This window comes from Oncorhynchus clarkii, chromosome 3, assembly GCF_045791955.1.
Source record: "Oncorhynchus clarkii lewisi isolate Uvic-CL-2024 chromosome 3, UVic_Ocla_1.0, whole genome shotgun sequence".
Taxonomy (NCBI): domain Eukaryota; kingdom Metazoa; phylum Chordata; class Actinopteri; order Salmoniformes; family Salmonidae; genus Oncorhynchus; species Oncorhynchus clarkii.
The window spans coordinates 11,316,320-11,339,307 of NC_092149.1; the positions used below are offsets into that span (position 1 = coordinate 11,316,320).

The 22,988-nt window shown below is 44.2% G+C and overlaps 1 protein-coding gene across 4 annotated transcripts in view; it reads left to right on the plus strand.

Annotated features, from left to right (window-relative positions):
* The first annotated feature begins 9,604 nt into the window (after window positions 1-9,604).
* LOC139387916 (disintegrin and metalloproteinase domain-containing protein 22-like) overlaps window positions 9,605-22,988 on the plus strand; it is a 91,737-nt gene continuing 78,353 nt past the window's right edge. For 2 of the 4 annotated variants that reach the window (XM_071134284.1, XM_071134312.1), the window contains exons 1-3: window positions 10,037-10,201; window positions 10,543-10,703; window positions 14,399-14,475. In XM_071134284.1, coding sequence (XP_070990385.1) covers window positions 10,111-10,201; window positions 10,543-10,703; window positions 14,399-14,475 — 329 coding nt within the window. In that variant the 5' untranslated portion in view covers window positions 10,037-10,110. Of the gene's footprint in view, window positions 10,202-10,542; window positions 10,704-14,398; window positions 14,476-22,988 lie in introns of all 4 variants that reach the window. The other 2 variants (XM_071134293.1, XM_071134303.1) reach the window with 2 other exon arrangements.

Below are 22,988 nucleotides of genomic sequence, written 5' to 3' on the forward strand. Positions count from 1 at the left end.
CTATTCTATCCTGACATCCCATCAACCTAGTTGATGGATGCTTGATTCCAATCCAGAACTCCAATGCTATCAATGTAAACTCTATTGTCAAAAGACCCTGATGGAGCACTCCTCTCTCTTCTACCTGGCTCTGGGTAAGGGTGAAGAGCATGCCTAGCTGCACTAGTGCACAACTACCGGTCCAAATGGTAGGCAGGTTAGGCCTCAGCTTCATACCTCCACACTCTAAGCCTTTTCATCTGCCAGTCAGGTCCCTCATTGTCTTGTTGGTTGTAACATTCTCTGTCCTATTGCATGTTCTATGTTCTTACTTCCCCTACGTCCCATCCGTGTGTGATGTAGCGAGCCATTCAATAATAATGTCCTCCTGTAACTGTGAAAGGGGGAAATCTGAATGTAATGGGCACATAGGGATACAAATAATGCAGATCAATGCAACTGTCATTGCCTGGTTTCCCTGCATTCATGATCAGCTTTACCATACAGGCCATTCCCCTGGGTGAATCAATTCCATCAAATGGAAAGGGAATGGTTGTCAACTGAGGTTTTGCTGTGGCGCAGGCCTAACATTCTTCTTTCGCGACTGATCTGGCTTTATACTGAATCCATTCTTACCATAGGTTAGAATCCCCATAACCTGTTTCCACCTCAAGATCTTAAGGAAGTGATTTCGTCTGCACTATCCTCACCGGCCCTTGGCTCTGGACAACTCCACTGTCAGTATCCGTTTTGTCCGGGACTCTGCTTGCATTCTGGCTGACTATAGAGTTATCATCTGCCCTAACCTCTTCTACCCGGAATGGCACTAGGTTATCAATTGAAATCCTTACTTTCACTACACTCCATCTTCTTCCATACTGGGTATGTGGATTTATGTAGCCCTCTCTCGGTGTGAGCTATAACCTGTTTCCATGAACTACACAGGGACTTGCACAGATATCTTCCATAATGGCTCATAGTCCTAGACTGCCAAGGAGTCAGAGACCCCATTTGGTCTACATATAACTCCACTGAGACATCCTTCCCAATCTTCATTCTCACTTCCTGTTTATCCAGATCAAGTGATCTCTTATACTTGGTTGAAACAAAATCCTCATTGTCTAACTATGTGTCAAGTTTCTCTCTTTGGCCTTCTCGGATGGGTCTTGGTGTATTTAGGAATATTGCTCCCACAATAAGACTGCTCAGACCAATCAGCACTCCTGTAAAGCCCCACCCGTTCCCGGAGAACATATCCTCAGCTAGAGGCCAGCCCACACTTTCACTTCTATGAACACCCACAGGGATGACAAGACTGGATCAGGGAATCTTCATTAGAGAGATGACGCCCGAACCCTGTTGGTTACGGTTCTCCTCTCTAACACTGTGATTCTTCGACAGTGTCAGTGTGTCTTACCCTTTTGCAGTGTGTGATATGAACCCTTTCAGCTATACTCCCCTCAAAGGCTGTCACCCGGAGTACTGGTGGGGCTGCTTCCCGTCTATTCTCCTCAGGGATTGAGTGAATCACCTTCTCCTGTAATTCACCTGTAGTGCAAAAAATCTTGGACATACAGGTTTGGTTAACAAACAGTTTCTCATTTGTTCTATCTTTAACTTCTATGCCTACTTGTTAGCTAGATTTTTTAAAATTAGTTTATTAATTAATAGGCCACAAAGTGTCCTATCCTAGGCCCCCCAAGGCCCCGTCCTATCCTAGACCACAACTTACCCATCCCCCCTTTGATACCTGCTCTGCCCAGGTAACAACCTTGCCTACTCTAAACAATGACTTAGGTAAGATTAGTAAATTATCCTTATGTTCTGACATTATCATGTAGGAGCGCCTCTTTCATTCATCACATGTCCAATTCTCCATTGGGCGTCCATTCATGTCTATCCTGTATCAATTCACTGTCAAGTGTCTAATCTACTTTAAGAGTTATCTGTGCTGCTTTGTATGTTCTTAGATGTACAGTGGGGAGAACAAGTATTTGATACACTGCCGATTTTGCATGTTTTCCTACTTACAAAGTATGTAGAGGTCTGTAATTTTTATCATAGGTACACTTCAGCTGTGAGAGACGGAATCTAAAACAAAAATCCAGAATATCACATTGTATGATTTTTAAGTAATTCATTTGCATTTTATTGCATGACATAAGTATTTGATACATCAGAAAAGCAGAACTTAATATTTGGTACAGAAACCTTTGTTTGCAATTACAGAGAGCATACATTTCCTGTAGTTCTTGACCAGGTTTGCACACACTGCAGCAGGGATTTTGGCCCACTCCTCCATACCTTCTCCAGATCCTTCAGGTTTCGGGGCTGTCGCTGGGCAATACGGACTTTCAGCTCCCTCCAAAGATTTTCTATTGGGTTCAGGTCTGTTGACTGGCTCGGCCACTCCAGGACCTTGAGATGCTTCTTACGGAGCCACTCCTTAGTTGCCCTGGCTGTGTGTTTCGGGTCGTTGTCATGCTGGAAGACCCAGCCACGACCCATATTCAATGCTCTTACTGAGGGAAGGAGGTTGTTGGCCAAGATCTCACGATACATGGCCCCATCCATCCTCCCCTCAATACGCTGCAGTCGTCCTGTCCCCTTTGCAGAAAAGCATCCCCAAAGAATGCTTCACAGTTGGGATGGTGTTCCTGGGGTTGTACTCATCGTTCTTCTTCCTACAAACACGGCGAGTGGAGTTTAGACCAAAAAGCTATATTTTTGCCTCATCAGACCACATGACCTTCTCCCATTCCTCCTCTGGATCATCCAGATGGTCATTGGCAAACTTCAGACGGGCCTGGACATGCGCTGGCTTGAGCAGGGGAACCTTGAGACTGTGGTCCCAGCTCTCTTCAGGTAATTGACTAGGTCCTGCCGTGTTGTTCTGGGCTGATCCCTCACCTTCCTCATGATCATTGATGCCCCACGAGGTGAGATCTTGCATGGAGCCCCAGACCGAGGGTGATTGACCGTCTTCTTGAACTTCTTCCATTTTCTAATAATTGCGTCAACAGTTGTTGCCTTATCACCAAGCTGCTTGCCTATTGTCCTGTAGCCCATCCCAGCCTTGTGCAGTTCTACAATTTTATCCCTGATGTCATTACACAGCTCTCTAGTCTTGGCCATTGTGGAGAGGTTGGAGCCTGTTTGATTGAGTGTGTGGACGGGTGTCTTTGATACAGGTAACGAGTTCAAACAGGTGCAGTTAATACATGTGATGAGTGGAGAACAGGAGGGCTTATTAATGAAAAACTAACAGGTCTGTGAGAGCTGGAATTCTTACTGGTTGGTAGGTGATCAAATACTTATGTCATGCAATAAAATGCAAATGAATTACTTAAAAATCATACAATGAGATTTTCTGGATTTTTGTTTTAGATTCCGTCTCTCACAGTCTACCTATGATAGAAATTACAGACCTCTACATGCTTTGTAAGTAGGAAAACCTGCAAAATCAGCTGTGTATCAAATACTTGTTCTCCCCACTGTATATGTGCTTGTCTATTTAAACAGTAACCTTTCTTTAATTTCTTATTTCACAGACACTAGTTGATGCTACTATTTCGGGGTCACTCCTATCTTGCTCATTTCCTGGCCCCCCTTCACCTCTCTGCTCTCAAACCTTCAAGGTCTCAGCAGTGCGGGGAGGGCTCCTCTGTCTGCCCTTTCCCCTATCTGTCTGTAACAGCTGTTGTTTCCCAATATTAACTAAATGTCTCACTCATTTATCTAAACTCATGGATTTTTTAGAAAAACATGTCTATAATGTAAATTTCTAAAGTCCTTACATAACCTTAATTAACCCATCTCGATTCTATCAATAATCCGGAATCACCACAGACGTCACATCTCCCTGTCCACTTTATACTATTTAAATAAAAATATTTTAATGATCAAATGAAACCAACACAAATGCTAACCATATCAAATGCTTTCTGTACTAATGAGCTCTCTCCTTCAGGAGTCCACTATTTTATCTAACAATAACACGGGTTAACCTTAAAATCAGTCACATCAATAATTTAATACAGTGGGGCAAAAAAGTATTTAGTCAGCCACCAATTGTGCAAGTTCTCCCACTTGAAAAGATGAGGCCTGTAATTTTCATCATAGGCACAATTCAACTATGACAGACAAACTGAGAAGAAAAAAAAAATCACATTGTAGGATTTTTAATGAATTTATTTGCAAATTATGGTGGAAAATAAGTATTTGGTCACCTACAAACAAGCAAGATTTCCGGCTCTCACAGACCTGTAACTTCTTCTTTAATAAGAGGCTCCTCTGTTCTCCACTCGTTACCTGTATTAATGGCACCTGTTTGAACTTGTTATCAGTATAAAAGACACCTGTCCACAACCTCAGTCACACTCCAAACTCCACTATGGCCAAGACCAAAGAGCTGTCAAAGGACACCAGAAACAAAATTGTAGACCTGCAACAGGCTGGGAAGACTGAATCTGCAATAGGTAAGCAGCTTGGTTTGAAGAAATCAACTGTGGGAGCAATTATTAGGAAATGGAAGACATACAAGACCACTGATAATCTCCCTCGATCTGGGGCTCCACGCAAGATCTCACCCCGTGGGGTCAAAATGATCACAAGAACGGTGAGCAAAAATCCCAGAACCACACGTGGGGACCTAGTAAATTACCTGCAGAGAGCTAGGACCAAAGTAACAAAGCCTACCATCAGTAAGCAAATCCTGCAGTGCCAGACGTGTCCCCCTGCTTAAGCCAGTACATGTCCAGGCCCGTCTGAAGTTTGCTAGAGAGCATTTGGATGATCCAGAAGAAGATTGGGAGAATGTCATATGGTCAGATGAAACCAAAATATAACTTTTTGGTAAAAACTCAACTCGTCGTGTTTGGAGGACAAAGAATGCTGAGTTGCATCCAAAGAACACCATACCCACTGTGAAGCATGGGGGTGGAAACATCATGCTTTGGGGCTGTTTTTCTGCAAAGGGACCAGGACGACTGATCCGTGTAAAGGAAAGAATGAATGGGGCCATGTATCGTGAGATTTTGAGTGAAAACCTCCTTCCATCAGCAAGGGCATTGAAGATGAAACGTGGCTGGGTCTTTCAGCATGACAATGAAGGGCAACGAAGGAGTGGCTTTGTAAAGAAGCATTTCAAGGTCCTGGAGTTGGCTAGCCAGTCTCCAGATCTCAACCCCATAGAAAATCTTTGGAGGGTGTTGAAAGTCCGTGTTTCCCAGCAACAGCCCCAAAACATCACTGCTCTAGAGGAGATCTGCATGGAGGAATGGGCCAAAATACCAGCAACAGTGTGTGAAAACCTTGTGAAGAGTTACAGAAAACGTTTGACCTCTGTCATTGCCAATAAAGGGTATATAACAAAGTATTGAGAAACTTTTGTTATTGAACAAATACTTATTTTCCACCATAATTTGCAAATAAATTCATAAAAAATCCTACAATGTGATTTTCTGGATTCTTTTTTCTCATTTTGTCTGTCATAGTTGAAGTGTACCTATGATGAAAATGACAGGCCTCATCTTTTTAAGTGGGAGAACTTGCACAATTGGTGGCTGACAAAATTATTTTTTGCCCCACTGTATATGTTGCATAGTGTGGGATACATTATCTACAGTAATTTACCATTCCTAAGGACTGCAACATATTTCTTTTCATTAATCATTTTAATGCTTATAAAATCACTATTTTTCTATCTCAATGTATTTTCCTGCCCTATTGGCTTAAAATATTTCCTGTCCAAACCTCAAAGGACCAAATCTTCCCCTATTTATTTTCGATGATAAATAGGATTTCTGTCCCTGTTGTAATACCAAATCAATAATAGCCAATTCGAAACCTTCACAGTCAGTGTTTACAACAGAATCCTGAACCTCTTTGCTTATTCTCACTAGTGTCTATTTCCCCGCTCCCCAAAATTTGTCCTGCCTCAATTCCACTTTCTCCTCTGTGGTTCAAACTACAATTATGTCCAAGAGCTATAAACTCCATCATAATTAATTTACCTTGAAATCAGTATCACAAATTACCACAAATTCATTATCCAAATGGCCCTCCCCTGAGGCTGATCAGAACACAAGGGAAAGCCATGATAGAGGTCAAAGGTTATACCACCCTTTTACAGTCGTATTCCATACTATATTAGACATATTAAAGAACCCTTCATCTAAAGAATTCACGTGTTAAATTAAAACTCAGAAAATAAAACTCCTAATATTCCATATGTGAGTGTACCCCTTTAAGATATCTTGTCTCTGGGAAACATGGAAATCTACTCCTTCCAATCATTAGTTTTACATTTCCTCAATGTTTCTATCTAAAAGCCATTCAGTCTCTCTTCAAACAGTCTCCCAAAAATGCTTGATAGGAATACCCTGCTATTAGACACACACAACTGTGATAAACTTGCACTGTCCCTTTAAAATAAAATAAACTCAGCCTGCAATCCACTTTGCGGACTTTTCATTGTTCCCCGTAATGAAAACAGATTAGAATGTTAGTATACCTTAACTTCCTGTTAAATCTCACTGGTGTTACCTAAACAATCAAACCAAAATCAATAACCGGGAACTATTACAAAACTTTTACGATACAACTATTCAGACCTCTCTCTCTTATAGCCAAATATAGCCCAGTGAACGCCACCAATCAGTGATGGCCACCTAGCAATTTTAGCATATTTTCTGATTCATTCCAACCAGTTTCCTACAAATTCTGGATATCAGGATGAGTAATCAATTCAATTGGGTTTATGAACACTGAGAACTTAATTCTCTTGACAGATAGGGATTTGGAGTTGTGGTTTTTACTTAATTCTCTGTACTTTACAATGATTATAACAGCGATTCTGATCCAACCATTAATTTATACATTGTTGTGCCCCTGGCCTGAGAGGATGGAAGTTCAATATGTAGCTAGATGTAGAACACTAATGTTAAATAACTAACGTTGCCCATGAATTAAAGTTAAGCTAGCTAGCAGGCCTTTTAGCCAGGTAGCCCAGGACACCAAAAGATAAAAGCATGTACTGTATGACAGAGTGATAGACCATTTCGTCAACATGCAATAGAGGATGGCATTGGCATTTCTCTACAAGTAGAGTGAGTCAACATGTTTTTCAACTTGCATGAAAGAGCACGCATGTACGTACATGGATTTAGCCCTGTTGATTGGACTAAATCGTTTTTGGTATATTTTAGTTGTCAGTGTATTAGACTAAGCAAAGGTGATTTGATGATGTTGAAGTTGAAATGGTGCTGGAATAGTGGAGGCTTCCCCAGTGATTTTACCCATGCAACGCTGCTGGTCATTGGTCAACAATCAAGACTCACACATTTTTGGTTCAGGAGAATAGGTGAGAATTCGAGTTCAGTGGGATTAGAACAATTACATATTTATTGTATTTTTTTTTTACACATTTTTGGGGGAAATTATACCACCATGGAAAAGGGCACTTTGGAGACTGGAAGGGGTATGTGCTCTGCACATGCCTGAACAAAGGCAAGGATTATTTGCTGACAATGAGCAATCAATAGGTAAAGAGAGCAGGTGGAAGTAATGTTGAGGAGGATATGGGGCTAGCCATACAATGCATTTGGAATGTATTCAGACCCCTTGACTTTTTCCACATTTTGTTAAGTTACAGCCTTATTCTAAAATGTATTAAATTGATTTTTTCCCTCCTCAATCTACACACAATACCCCATAATGACAAAGCAAAAACAGCTTTTTAGACATTTTTGCAAATGTATTTAAAAACATATTCAGACCCTTTACTCAGTACTTTGTTGAAGCACCTTTGGCAGCAAATACAGTCCAGAGTCTTCTTGGGTATGACGCTACAAACGTGGCACACCTGTATTTGGGGAGTTTCTCCCATTCATCTCTGCAGATCCTCTCAAGCTCTGTCAGGTTGAATGGAGCGCGTCGCTGCACAGCTATTTTCAGGTCTCTCCATGGATGTTCAATCGGGTTCAAGTCCAGGCTCCGTCTTGGCCACTCAAAGAACAATAATAGACTTGTCCTGAAGCCACTCATGAATTGTCTTGGCTGTGTGCTTAGAGTTGTTGTTCTGTTGGAAGGTGAACCTTCGACCCAGTCTGCGGCCTTAAGCGCTCTGGACCAGGTTTTCATCAAGGATCTCTCTGTAATTTTCTAGGTTAATCTTTCCCTCGATCCTGACTAGTCATGCCAAAGAGTTCAATAATGGTTTCAGCAGACCAGAGAATCTTGTTTCTCATGGTCGGAGAGTCCTTTAGGTGCCTTTTGGCTCCAAGCGGGCTGGCTACTACCTTTTACTGAGGAGTGGCTTACATCTGGCCACAAGGTTCTCTCTGTACTTTGCTTTGTTCCTCTTTCCCTCAATCCTGACTAGTCTCACAGTCCCTGCCGCTGAAAAACATCCCCACAGTATGATGCTGCCACCACCATGCTTCACTGTAGGGATGGTGCCAGGTTCTCCAGACGTGACGCTTGGCATTCAGGCCAAACAGGTTCATCTTGGTTTCATCAGACCAGAGAATCTTGTTTCTCATGGTCTGAGAGTCCTTTAGGTGCCTTTTGGAATACTCCAAGCGGGCTGTGTGCTTCTTACTAGGTAATGGCTTCTGTTTTGCGATAAAGGCCTGATTTGGTGGAGTGCTGCAGAGATAGTTGTCCTTCTGGAAGGCTTTCCCCATCTCCACAGAGGAACTCTGGAGCTCTGTCAGTGGCCATGATGTTCTTGGTCCCCTCCCTCCCTCCCTTCTCCCCCGATTTCTCAGTTTGGCCGGGTGGCCAGCTCAAGGAAGAGTCTTGGTGGTTCCAAACTTCTTCCATTTAAGAATGATGTTGGCCACTGTGTTCTTGGGGACCTTATTTAAATGCATTTTTATTTAACTAAGTAAGTCCGTTAAGAACAAATTCTTATTTACAATGACGGCCTACCCCGGCCAAACCGGACGACGCTGGGCCAATTGTACGCCACCCTATGGGACTCCCAATCACGGCCGGATGTGATACAGCCTGGAATTGAACCAGAGACTGTAGTGATGCCTCTTGCACTGTATTCCCCTGGGTTGTAGGATCATCTTGAATTAAAATATCAATTGGCCTAGAGGTTTTTTGGGGGACCAAATATGGCACTTGTGAATGTTATTATCTCTGGATTGCGCCTAAAATGCGCTTTAGGCCTAAAGGGGTTTAATACCTGATCAAGTTGTGATGATTTCTGGTGTGTGTGCATGCTTGTAGGGGACCTGCTTACAGTAGTTTATCCATGGCAACATCAGGAAGTAGCACTAGCCACTCCAGCATGGTAGTGGAAAATTGTATTTTATTCAAATAGTACTTATATTTTCACGTTTTTTTAGACCGAAGGGCAGTTATTAAACCGATTTTAGGAGGAAACTGATGCCTTTACAGCCTGAACGGAAGATGTTTCATGTATGAGCCGGTCACAGGGGGACACCAGTGTATAGACAGACGGCTGGGCACATAACAGGTGGACGCAGATTACGTAAAAAAATGAATAATAGCGTCATCTGGCTGTGGGTTGGGCTAATTATACAGCAACTGAGAATATAGTCTAGAAAGAGCATGATGGGCTGTTATTACACAACATACAGTATTACAGTTTGTTTATCTTGACCGTGCCCTTCAGTGATTGTGCCCTTCTATGATTATGCGCAGAAGCGGTCAGAAGGTAGTCTAGGTCTGTATGGAGATGGAGCGTGCACACTACAGTTCCCGACATCCCATCTCGGCAATCGCTGTTCTCCTCGCATGTTTACGCATGAGGCGCTTCTGCAGTGAGCTACTGGATATGGATGTGCTTTAATGTGTCCCCACTCCTCTCCGCTTACCTCTCCTCCTTCTCCGCTCTGTCCATAGAGACTCAGCGCGCTCAGATGCCTTGGCGTTCTAGCGGTAGAAACAGCAGCGCGAGCGTCTCAATGCAGGGGCAGCAATAGCACCCCGATGGCCACCAGCACAAGAGACTGCGCTAAGCAGACGACCAGCGCGCGCGTTCTTCTATGCTTCTCAACCCTGAACCTCCTCTAGCGAAGAGAGAGGTGCCAAAATCCGTTTTAGGATATCGCTTTTTTTTGTCCCTTTTTTTGTCCATTCGATGAAGAAGAACTGATGACGATGTATCGGCGATGGTCGATTTCCCTTTTGTGCGTCTATGGACTGATGTGCATCGTTCATTCCAGCAATCATATACCTCGAAATGGTAATGTATTTATGACAACAAATATTGCTATGTATTTTATTGGAACAGATCCGAATGGCAACAGCATCACCAATAACACGTTCCACATTCCATGTTATTATGCTGCCAGAGAGGGAGCCTGAATCCCCAACGTAAACAACCTCTAACATTTGCATTTAATGTAACCGTATGAAAGGGAATCGGTCTATTATTAATTAAAACAATTTGAGGAAATATATTCCAAAACCATTACAGTGCTATTTCACATTGATGTGTGTTTTGGTATAGGCGCTTGTAGCTGTGTTTTTTTGCGCCAGGATAGCTATCGCAATCTTAAACATCGCTGTTTCCTCCCTGTGCAGGAGACGCCTTGTCGCAGGCGAAGGCTGTTCGTGATGCGAGCAGGTTCGCCGGGAAGGAGGACACGGTCCCTCTCCGTCTGCTCTACAGCATGCACAACCACAGTCAAATCATCCACGATGTCATCAGCACCAGGACTAGAGCCAGTTCCAGCACCACACAGGTAGCCTACACAGTGGTGGTGTTATTTGTTATGGTGGCGATGGAGCTCCGCTATGTGCAGAGACAAATGCCTTTGGTACGCGTTGCTGTTGGAGACATCCCGCTATTCTCATGTTGTTTATGTTTTTGTTGAATCATCTCCTTTTTACGCATTTCACAGAGAATTCGGCAAAATCACATTTTCACCTATAACAAGCTAGTTCTTTTGACTAGTGGTCTATTTACAGAAATATAGTCCATTCAATTTCGCCACATTTAAAAGCGTAGGCAGTGTCTTTTCATTGAGAAAAATAAAGATAGCCTGGTGGTATATTGTGGGGGTTTCTATGCATATACATACACAAAGACAGGCTCAGGCCTGATCAGAAAAAAGAGCCCATGCATGAAACACATGGGGATGAAGCCTATGCATTAGAATGAATAGATACATAGGCCTGTAACATCCATACATGTTTAATTGGGTCAAATATGTTGTTTCCCTTATATAGTAAGAGAGGTTCTTATTATTATAAAGGTAAGCAGACCTGACACAATATCTTCAGAATCTATTGAATAATGATTGGTTTGTGCCCTTACAATGGATTCGCCCGTAACCCACATGGCCCTATGTCTGAGACACACTTGCTTCTTGGATGGTTAAAGAGAGTCTGCTCTCTATCTGGTTGGCATCCTTTACAGTTCACTAGCTGGGTGGTTGCTTTGGCTATTAAATGATCTGTTTGATGTGAAGACCTAGTCTGGATACTCAGATACAATCATAAGGCTCTCTACCTCTGAAATGTACACGTTATAAACATCAGATTTTTATTCCACTATTCCTTCCTTTTATCTCAAATCTAGTTGTTCCAGTGCAGTCAACACATGTGATTTGTCTGTGTTTTATATATATTTCCACACTATGAAGTTGGAATAATACTGTGAAATGATGATAGTGCCTTTTTAGTGCAAGAGCTGTTTGAAAAGACCTCCTGAAATTTCAGCCTGAGCAGAGGGACATCGAGAGCACAGGCACAAGGGCAGACACTTTCATTACAGGAATCATGAGGATAATGCCCTTTATAGTTTGACCAAATTGTGGTTTTAGGACGTTTTGGGTGAGGTGACAATGTAGAATGTGCCCGTTCTCCGTTTATATGCACCCTTTCAGTTTGTTTACTAGTATAATGACAAGGTCGGAGCAGTTCCCTTTGCTCATACTGCGTTTGACTTTGAATGTGAGTTAACATGACCCCAGCTCAGCCTATCAGAAAACCAGGCAGGCCCATCTTAGTAGGGGGGCCAGCCAGAATAATGGAGAAATTGCACGAAAACTATCTGGCATTTGCCAAATGGCCAATCTGCCCCTGGATGCTAACCTATTATGGGTTTATAGTTCCAGAGGCTATGCTAGTCTGCTCGGGGCTCCCACCGGGTCAGGTAAAGGGCTGCAGATTGAGGCCGGCAGGGGAGGTGTTAACCCTTTGTCTCTCACTCCAAGGGAGAGAGAACCAGGCTAGCCATGATAACCAAGCTAATTGGACACATCTGTCATTGATTGTTTATATGACCTCACTGGTGTTCTATATGTTGAGCTCTAATAAGGAACATGAGCTTACGTCATTAGAACAGTTAACTTGGGACTGGAACATGTGTGCCAGATACTGATAAACTGGTTTGGCTTCATTTGTCTTCAAAAAAGATTATTGTGCCGCCTAAAAGAAAGTTCTTGGGGGAAACATTGCCTCGTCTTTTTGTCACTATTTACAGCACAACTGCATCAGGTGGCTTCAGTTGAAATTATACTGCCCCACAAAGAGAGAGAAAGAGATATGAGGGAATCTTCATTTGATCAGTCTTTCAGTTTCTTGTCATCCCCAGAGAGAGTTTTATACTGACCTCAAATCAGCCACTTTGTCACACAGCCTTGCATTCTCAGCGTCATATTGTCTAATTATGCTCGGATTTCGACTGTTTTTAGCTCGGTATCATAACATCTGAAAGGAACCTGTCAAATCATTCTTAAACGTATGACACACAAAAATAACTGTTTATGGACTTGCGTTGAGTCTACTATTTTCAGTTAAAGGCGTAACCTACTTTACACATTTTTAAAAGAGGAGCTTTGAGAAGAGCTCAGCTGAGTGCTGTTTTAGCGTTTCTGTGGAAGAAAAGCACTTATAGTCATGGGCCCATAGCCATCAGTTGTGTGTGTGTGTGTGTGCGTGTGCGTGTGTAAGGCTGTCTGTGTTGTAGTAGGATAACAGCACTCCCTGGTAGCCCCCTAGCTCCATCAGTGGAGTTAGGTCTTGCTATGATGCACTAATCAATGAAACAGGAGTCGCTGATGGTCTCGGTGCCTCGGCTCGGCCCAGTCAAACTGGGAAATCTGGTCCAGGAGAACACAATTACTGGTACCACTTCATGTGGATTCAATTCGCTTAATTTGATTTTAAAGTGTGCCCTGAAAAGGAATCACATACTCGCGTACCGGTATATGCGCGGGCGTACACACACACACACACACACACACACACACACACACACACACACACACACACACACACACACTAACAATAGTGTCTGTGGCCACAGGGGACCCTGAGGTCTAAGGTCATTCTTGGGTGAAGATTGGGGCATTTCACACACACACACACACACACTCCCTTGGTTTTAATGCAGCGTCCGGTGTGTATTGACTCAGGCCCGTGGGCCATGCCTGGGGGAGGGGTTAGTCCTGTATTAGACTAGCTGGGGACTCCCTCAGAGTTACACAGGAACAATAGTGGGAAGTCCTCGTTTCCCCTGGGGCCTGTAATAGACCACGCGCCATATGTGCCCAGAGCTAGGGATGTATTAGACCTTCCCCCTCAACCAAATCAATCATTTCTGGATGAGCCAGCAGGGAGGGTGGGTGGGTGTGTGTGAGAGTACAGGGGGAGGTGGGAGGGTGTGAGTACAGGGGGAGGTGGGAGGGTGTGAATACAGGAGGAGGTGGGAGGGTGTGAGTACAGGAGGTGGTGGGAGGGTGTGAGTACAGGGGGCGGTGGGAGGGTGTGAGTACAGGAGGAGGTGGGAGGGTGTGAGTACAGGGGGAGGTGGGAGGGTGTGAGTACAGGGGGACGTGGGAGGGTGTGAGTACAGGAGGAGGTGGGAGGGTGTGAGTACAGGAGGAGGTGGGAGGGTGTGAGTACAGGAGGAGGTGGGAGGGTGTGAGTACAGGGGGAGGTGGGAGGGTGTGAGTACAGGAGGAGGTGGGAGGGTGTGAGTACAGGAGGCGGGGGGAGGGTGTGAGTACAGGAGGCGGTGGGAGGGTGAGTACAGGAGGAGGTGGGAGGGTGTGAGTACAGGAGGAGTTGGGAGGGTGTGAGTTACACAGATTTGCATGGTTAATGTCACCGATGTCTCTCAGAATGTCTGGGTCTAGTTCAGCTTCAATCACAGCTCCCATCTCTCAGAATGTCTGGGTCTAGTTCAGCTTCAATCACAGCTCCCATCTCTCAGAATGTCTGGGTCTAGTTCAGCTTCAATCACAGCTCCCATCTCTCAGAATGTCTGGGTCTAGTTCAGCTTCCATCACAGCTCCCCTTTTTTTCAGAATGTCTTCCTTTCCTTAAAGTTCATGTACAGTATGTATATTGTTAGTTGTTTTGTAAAAGCTTTTTCAGCACTCAATGCAATAGAGATGATTGTACGTTTCTGAATTTTTTTTATTCACAGGGGAACCACGTGGCCCAAGCCAGCTTCCAGGTGGACGCGTTTGGTGAGCAGTTCATCTTGGATGTTGAACTGAACCAGTGAGTATAACCTTTGGCCTATCACCAACATTCTCTGTATCTACTGCGATAAATCCCCTTTCTCTCTATGTCATGATTTCTGCATGTGGTAGTATAATAGCCAGTAGTACTAGACGGTATTTTGTATGATTAAAGGGATTCTCTGTTATTTTTGTATACTTATTAGCAAGTTGTTCTGAAAGTAAACACCCATGAGCCAAAAGTGGTCCCCGAAAATAGTGTACTACATCACATATGTGCAGATACTGTATGTGCACCACGTCATTGCTCTCTCTTTCACTCTGCTGTGTGTGATTCTTGCTAGCTGTCACTCAAATTACGAGGGGCTGAATCTCATTGGCTGGAACTCAAATTGCTAGGGGTCTGGCCCATGCGGGGGAAATGTAGGGAAAATGACACAGCACAGCTTCCAGAAAATAGTCACTTTCAAACGAGCAGTTTCGTGCCTCATTGAGGTAAGACAGTAATTCCGATCATAGATTATGCATGGGTGAACTACATATTGACACATCCAGGCCAAAGCGGGAGGTTTCAAAAAGACTTACTAGTCGCCAAAGTACCGGAGCATGTCTTTAAGAGCTGTTTAATTAGTCCCCAATGTCTTCCTCACAAAGCTTTGATCTGGGGAAACCTGTTAGTGCCAGTGCTGTAGGCCTATCTTTCATTATGAATACTTGGTTGGTAATACTGCTTATAGGCTGCTTATTCACTCGGGAACAATAGTTTATAAGCTGTTCATAAGCAGGTTATAAGCTGTTCATAAGCAGGTTATAAGCTGTTCATAAGTTAAGAGGTAGTTTCGCGAGCCTGTGCTAACTAGTGTTAGCGCAATGTTTGGAAGTCTTCAGGTACGGTAGGTAGCATGTCCTTCATGGTGCATGCAGAGACATTAAAATGGGATCCACAAGTTCTGCCTCTGGGTATGTAGAACAACATAATCTGGCAGTACATATTTATGTGCTCTAATGGTCTCTGTAATGGAGGCATGAGGAATTAGACATCTTTCACCTCTGGTTGATCGTAGTGGTACAGAGCAGACAGGACCATATTTCCTCCCAGTGTCCAGTGTCTTTTGGGCCACCTTGTTTTGGGGAAGTAATGATATGCTGTGTGTTTGTGGGGCTATTTCTCTCGCTCTCCATCCCGCCATCTCTCTTGCTCAGCTTTCTCCCTTTTACTCCCTCTCACTGTTTCTCTGTCAGCTCTTTCCACTTCTCTCTCCCTCTCTTCCTTTCTCTCAAGCTCTCTCTATCTGGCCCTCACACTCTGCTGACCAATGGTCTTTCACTACTGAGGGGAAGTTGTGTCTCTCTCTCTCTGTGTCTGTCACAGACACAAAGACACAGGGTGACAGGTTCAGTACACATCACTGCTTTCTGCATCAGAAAGTAGGCTGGCCCTCTGAGGTCTCATAGATCGGTGCATTGATGAAAGTAGGCTGGCCCTCAGGTCTCGTAGATCTGTGCATTGATGAAAGAAGGCTGGCCCTCTATGAGGTCTGGTAGATCGATGCATTGATGAAAGTAGGCTGGCCCTCTTTGAGGTCTGGTAGATCGGTGCATTGATGAAAGTAGGCTGGCCCTCAGGTCTCGTAGATCTGTGCATTGATGAAAGAAGGCTGGCCCTCTATGAGGTCTGGTAGATCGATGCATTGATGAAAGAAGGCTGGCCCTCTATGAGGTCTGGTAGATCGATGCATTGATGAAAGTAGGCTGGCCCTCTTTGAGGTCTGGTAGATCGATGCATTGCACTATTTTAGTTTATAAAGCCTCCTTACACAACTTCCGCCGTACCTTGCGTCATTGTTAACCTGCAGATGTAGGAGCTACCAGACCCTTGGACCTTACTCTTGGAATAGTTTTCCAAAAGTCTTTACATGTGATGTTTTGGTGTCTCTAGGCCTATCTATCTCTATTCAGATGGCTGCTGATTGATTATCTGTTTTACTGAAGAATGTGTGTTTTCTATGATTGTGATTTGTATCTCTGTTGTGCTTTTTTGTAGTGTATTGATGTGTATAATTTTGGTAATCACAGGGTTCTTCTGAAAAAGAGACCTTGGTCTCAGAATGACTCCCTGTCAAAATAAAGGTGAAATAAATCAAACAAGCTCACCTAAGCAGACAGTTGTGTGTAGAAGTGAGTCTGCATCATTAGAGCTGAAGTCATCTCTCTCTGTATGAGGATCTATTTCCCCTGTCACCCAGAGCCATTCACACACAGTAGACTGAGAGAAATGGAGATGACATCACAGGAATATCCAAACAGCACAGTGCTGCCACTCGTAGGGTTACTGTATGATGCATGAAGCGTCATGTGTCATGACACAGTGTCCCTGTGGGATGTAGAGCTATTGTTGTGACACGGTCAGGCACGTCTCTGTCGTATGTTGTGTTTGGTGACCTGAGGTGCTGGATGTCATCCATCATATGGAGTCTGTGCTGTAACTGTGTGTCTGTATGGTTTGGGAAGCCTGCATATAGATTTGAACCCCTGTCCTGTTGTAGTGATCAGTACAATGGTAGTATGGAGGGAATGGTTCTCTGTCCTGTTGTAGTGATCAGTACAATGGTAGTATGGAGGGAATGGTTCTCTGTCCTGTTGTCTCTCTCTCTCCCTCCCTCTTTCCATCTCTCTCCCTCCTGCTGTGGCTATGTGTTTGATGAGGTTCTGTTATATGCTCTCTCTGTGTGTGTGCGTGTGTGTGTGTGCGTGTGTGCGTGCTGCTCTTCTCTTCTCCATCCATCCCTCGCTCCCCAAGCGCTGCTCACTGACCTCACTCTTTAACCAATCACACTGCACCCTGCTTGGGTTAAATGCAGAAGACACATTTCAGTTGAATGCATTCAGTTGTACAACTGACTAGGTATCCCCCTTTCCCTTTGTTGACGAGAGAACTTTCTTGAGCTGTGTGTGTGTGAGGAGGGCATTGAGGTTGAGCGTGCATGTTTCTTGGCTTCATGCAGCGAGACCTAGTTTCCTTAGTTTGATCAATGGCCTCTCTGCTCTGTGTGTGTGTGTCTGTGTGTGTCTGTATGTGTTTAAGGAGTTGCAAGCATAACAAACAAGAGGCTGCTTGTTTTTATTTCAGTTGATTTTGAGATGCTACTCTCTCTTTCCACTGGGATCTTTTAATAAGATCACAGATTTGATGATGAAGAACCTCTCAGAAACGCATCAGGTATTTTTAGCTTGTGCCTACTATAACTGCAACTGTGAGGGTGTGTGTGTCTTTAGTGTTTCAAGTTTTAATGTTACATGCACAAGTACAGTGAAATGCCTTTCTTGCAAGCCCTAAACCCAACAATGCAGTAGTCAGTAACAATGTAATAGTAAAAATACCAAAGTATTGCAGGGCAGAAGTGTGTCTGTGTTGCCTAGCGTGCTAAGGTCACACATCACTCCCTTATGCTTCTTTGTCCTCTCCCTCTTACATCTTTGGTTGCCTCCAAATTGCCATTCATTGCCTCGGGAGTGGGCTGGGATGGAGTGGGAGTGGGCTGCAATGGGGTGGGAGTGGGCTGGGATTTGCTGGGCTGGGATGGGGTGGGAGTGGGCTGGGATGGGGTGGGAGTGGGATGGGCTAGGGTGGGAGTGGGCTGGGATGGGATGTGTTGGGGTGGGGGTGCTTCTTTGAATGATGCTCCCCTTTCCACATAAACCACACACCCTCCTCACTCCTCACCTCCCCTCCCACCTGCTCACGCTGAATAATTGATGTCCCTGTAAGATTAAAGGGGGACGCTGAAATGGGATGTGTGTGTGTGAATGGCTCAGTCTGGTGCTCCTACTGCAGTACCAATTAAGCCTCAATGTGGCTCTTATAAACCATGGGCCAGTTTAGAGCCTGGGGACCCACAGAACATATTATTTACTTTACAACTAGTACAAACCTATTGTTTACATTACAACTAGTACAAACCTATTGTTTACATTACAACTAGTACAAACCTATTGTTTATATTACAACTAATTCAAACCTATTGTTTACATTACAACTAATACATACATAAATGATTACCGTCCCGTAGCACTCACGTCGGTAGCCATGAAGTGCTTTGAAAGGCTGGTCATGGCTCACATCAACAGCATCCTCCCGGATACCCTAGACCCACTCCATTTCAAAAACCGCCCCTGCAGATCCACAAATGATGCAATCTCAATCACACTCCACACTGCCCTTTCCCACCTGGACAAAAATAACACCTATGTGAGAACGCTTTTCATTGACTACAGCTCAGCGTTCAACACCATGGTGCCCACGAAGCTCTTCACTAAGCTAAAGACCCTGAGACTAAACACCTCCCTTTGCAACTGGATCCTGGACTTCCTGACAGGCCGCCCCAGGTGGTGAGGGTAGGTAGCAACACATCTGCCACGCTGATCCTCAACACTGGAGCTCCACAGGGGTGCGTGCTCAGCCCCCTCCTGTACTCCCTGTTCACCCACAACTGCATGGCCAGGCACGACTCCAACACCATCATTAAGTTTGCAGATGACACAGTGGTAGGCCTGATCACCGACAACGACGAGACAGCCTATAGGGAGAAGGTCAGAGACCTGGCCGGGTGGTGCCAGAATAACAACCTATCCCTCAACGTAACCAAGACTAAGGAGATGATTGTGGACTACAGGAAAAGGAGGACCGAGCACGCCCCCATTCCTATCGACTGGGCTGTAGTGGAGCAGGTTGAGAGCTTCAAGTTCCTTGGTGTTCAAATCAACAACGAACTATCATGGTCCAAACACACCAAGACAGTCGTGAAGAGGGCACGACAAAACCTATTCCCCCTCAGGAGACTAAAAAGATTTGGCATGGGTCCCCAGATCCTCAAATAGTTCTACAGCTGCACCATCGAGAGCATCCTGACCGGTTGCATCACTGTCTGTTATGGAAACTGCTCGGCATCTGACCGTAAGGCGCTACAGAGGGTAGTGCGTACGGCCCAGTACATCACTTGGGCCAAGCTTCCTGCAATCCAAGACCTACAGTATATCACAAAAGTGAGTACACCCCTCACATTTTTGTAAATATTTGAGTATATCTTTTCATGTGACAACACTGAAGAAATGACACTTTGCTACAATGTAAAGTAGTGAGTGTACAGCTTGTATAACAGTGTAAATTTGCTGTCCCCTCAAAATAACTCACACAGCCATTAATGTCTAAACTGCTGGCAACAAAAGTGAGTACACCCCTAAGTGAAAATGTCCAAATTGGGCCCAAAGTGTCAATATTTTGTGTGGCCACCATCATTTTCCAGCACTGCCTTACCCTCTTGGGCATAGAGTTCACCAGAGCTTCACAGGTTGCCACTGGAGTCCTCTTCCACTCCTCCATGACAACATCACGGAGCTGGTGGATGTTAGAGACCTTGCACTCCTCCACCTTCCGTTTGAGGATGCCCCACAGATGCTCAATTGGGTCTAGGTCTGGAGACATGCTTGGCCAGTCCATCACCTTTACCCTCAGCTTCTTTAGCAAGGCAGTGTTAGTCTTGGAGGTGTGTTTGGGGTCGTTATCATGTTGGAATACTGCCCTGCGGCCCAGTCTACGAAGGGAGGGGATCATGCTCTGCTTCAGTATGTCACAGTACATGTTGGCATTCATGGTTCCCTCAATGAACTGTAGCTCCCCAGTCCCCATTCTTGACTGTAGGCAAGACACACTTGTCTTTGTACTCCTCACCTGGTTGCCGCTACACACGCTTGACACCATCTGAACCAAATAAGTTTATTGGTCTCATCAGACCACAGGACATGGTTCCAGTAATCCATGTCCTTAGTCTGCTTGTCTTCAGCAAACTGTTTGCGGGCTTTCTTGTGCATCATCTTTAGAAGAGGCTTCGTTCTGGGACGACAGCCATGCAGACCAATTTGATGCAGTGTACGGTGTATGGTCTGAGCACTGACAGGCTGACCCCCCACCCCTTCAAACTCTGCAGCAATGCTGGCAGCACTCATACGTCTATTTCCCAAAGACAACCTCTGGATATGACGCTGAGCACGTGCACTCAACTTCTTTGGTCGACCATGGCGAGGCCTGCTCTGAGTGGAACCTGTCCAGTTAAACCGCTGTATGGTCTTGGCCACCGTGCTGCAGCTCAGTTTCTTGGCAATCGTCTTATAGCCCAGGCCATCTTTATGTAGAGCAACAATATTTTTTTTCAGATCCTCAGAGAGTTCTTTGCCATGAGGTGCCATGTTGAACTTCCAGTGACCAGTCAGTATGAGGGAGTGTGAGAGCGATGACACCAAATTTAACACACCTGCTCCCCATTCACACCTGAGACCTTGTAACACTAACGAGACACATGACACCGGGAAGGGAAAATGGCTAATTGGGCCCAATTTGGACATTTTCACTTAGGGGTGTACTCACTTTTGTTGCCAGCAGTTTAGACATTAATGGCTGTGTGTTGAGTTATTTTGAGGGGACAGCAAATTTACACTGTTATACAAGCTGTACACTCACTACTTTACATTGTAGCAAAGTGTCATTTCTTCAGTGTTGTCACATGAAAAGATATACGCAAATATTTATGAAAATGTGAGGGGCGTACTCACTTTTGTGATTTACTGTATATAATAGGTGGTGTCAGAGGAAAGCCCATTGACTCCCCCCATTTGCATTTACATTGACACCCCCCATTTGATTTCTACACTGCTGCTACTTGCTGTTTATTATCTATGCATAGTCACTTCACCCCTACCTACATGTACAAATTACCTCTGACCAGTACCCCCTGTCATATACAGTTGAAGTCGGAAGTTTGCATACACTTAGGTTGGAGTCAACCACTCCACAAATTTCTTGTTAACAAACTATAGTTTTGGCAAGCCGGTTAGGACATCTACTTTGTGCATGACACAAGTAATTTTTCCAACAATTGTTTACAGACAGATTTTTTCACTTATAATTCACTGTATCACAATTCCAGTTGGTCAGAAGCTTACTTACACTAAGTTGACTGCCTTTAAACAGCTTGGAAAATTCCTAAAAAATGATGTCATGGCTTTAGAAGCTTCTGATAGGCTAACTGATATAATTTGATTCAATTGGAGGTGTACCTGTGGATGTATTTCAAGGTCTACCTTCAAACTCAGTGCCTCTTTGCTTGACATCATGGGAAACTCAAAAGAAATCAGTCAAGACCTCAGGAAAATAATTGTAGACCTCCACGAGCCTGGTTCATCCTTGGGAGCAATTTCCAAACACCTGAAGGTACCACGTTCATCTGTACCAACAATAGTACGCAAGTATGAACACCATGGGACCACGCAGTCGTCATACCGCTCTGTCTCCTAGAGATGAACGTACTTTGGTGCGAAAAGTGCAAATCAATCCCAGAACAACAGCAAAGGACCTTGTGAAGATGCTGGAGGGAACAGGTACAGAAGTATATATATCCACAGTGAAATGAGTCCTATATCGACATAACCTGACAGGGACAACAAGGAAGAAGCCACTGCTCCAAAACTGCCATAAAAAAGCCAGACTACGGTTTGCAACTGCACATAGGGACAAAGATCGTACTTTGAGAAATGTCCTCTGGTCTGATGAAACAAAAATGGAATTGTTTGGCCATAATGACCGTTGTTATGTTTGGAGGAAAAAGGGGGAGGCTTGCAAGCCGAAGAACACCATCCCAACCGTGAAGCACGGGGGTGGCAGCATCATGTTGTGGGGGTGCTTTGCTGCAGGAGGGACTGGTGCACTTCACAAAATAGATGAGGAAGGAAAATGACGTGGATATATTAATTAAGGCAAAACCTCTAGACATCAGTCAGGAAGTTAAAGCTTGGTTGCAAATGGGTCTTCCAAATGGACAATGACCCCAAGCATACTTCCAAAGTTGTGGTAAAATGGCTTAACTACTTGGCGCACCCATCTCGTTAGCGGGATCATTTTCATCAACATCAACTGAATTGCAGAGCGCCAAATTCGAATTAAAATACTAAAAATATTAAATTTTCATGAAATCATAAGTGCAACATAGCAAAACACAGCTTAGCGTGTTGTTAATCCACCCTAGTGTGTCAGATAAAAATGTAAAAAAGCTTTACAGCAATAGCTATCCAAGCATTTATGTTAGGACATCTCTCTCAGCAGACAAAACATTACAAACAGCTAGCAGCAAAGTAGATTGGTCACGAAAGTCAGAAAAGCAATAACATGAATCGCTTACCTTTGATGATCTTCGGATGTTTGCACTCACAAAGCTCCCAGTTACACAATAAATGTTCCTTTTGTTCGATAAAGATGATTTTTATATCCAAAAACCTCCATTTGGTTGGCGCGTTTTGTTCAGAAATCCACAGGCTCGTGCAGGTCATGACGGGCAAATAGTATCCATAAAATTCGTAGAAACATGTCAAACGTTTTTTATAATAAATCCTCAGGTTTTTTTTACAATATATAATCGATAATATTTCAACCGGACCGTAGCGTTTTCAATAGGAGAGGGAGAAAATGTCTGCTCCAAGCTGTTGCGCATGCAAAACTCTGCTGGA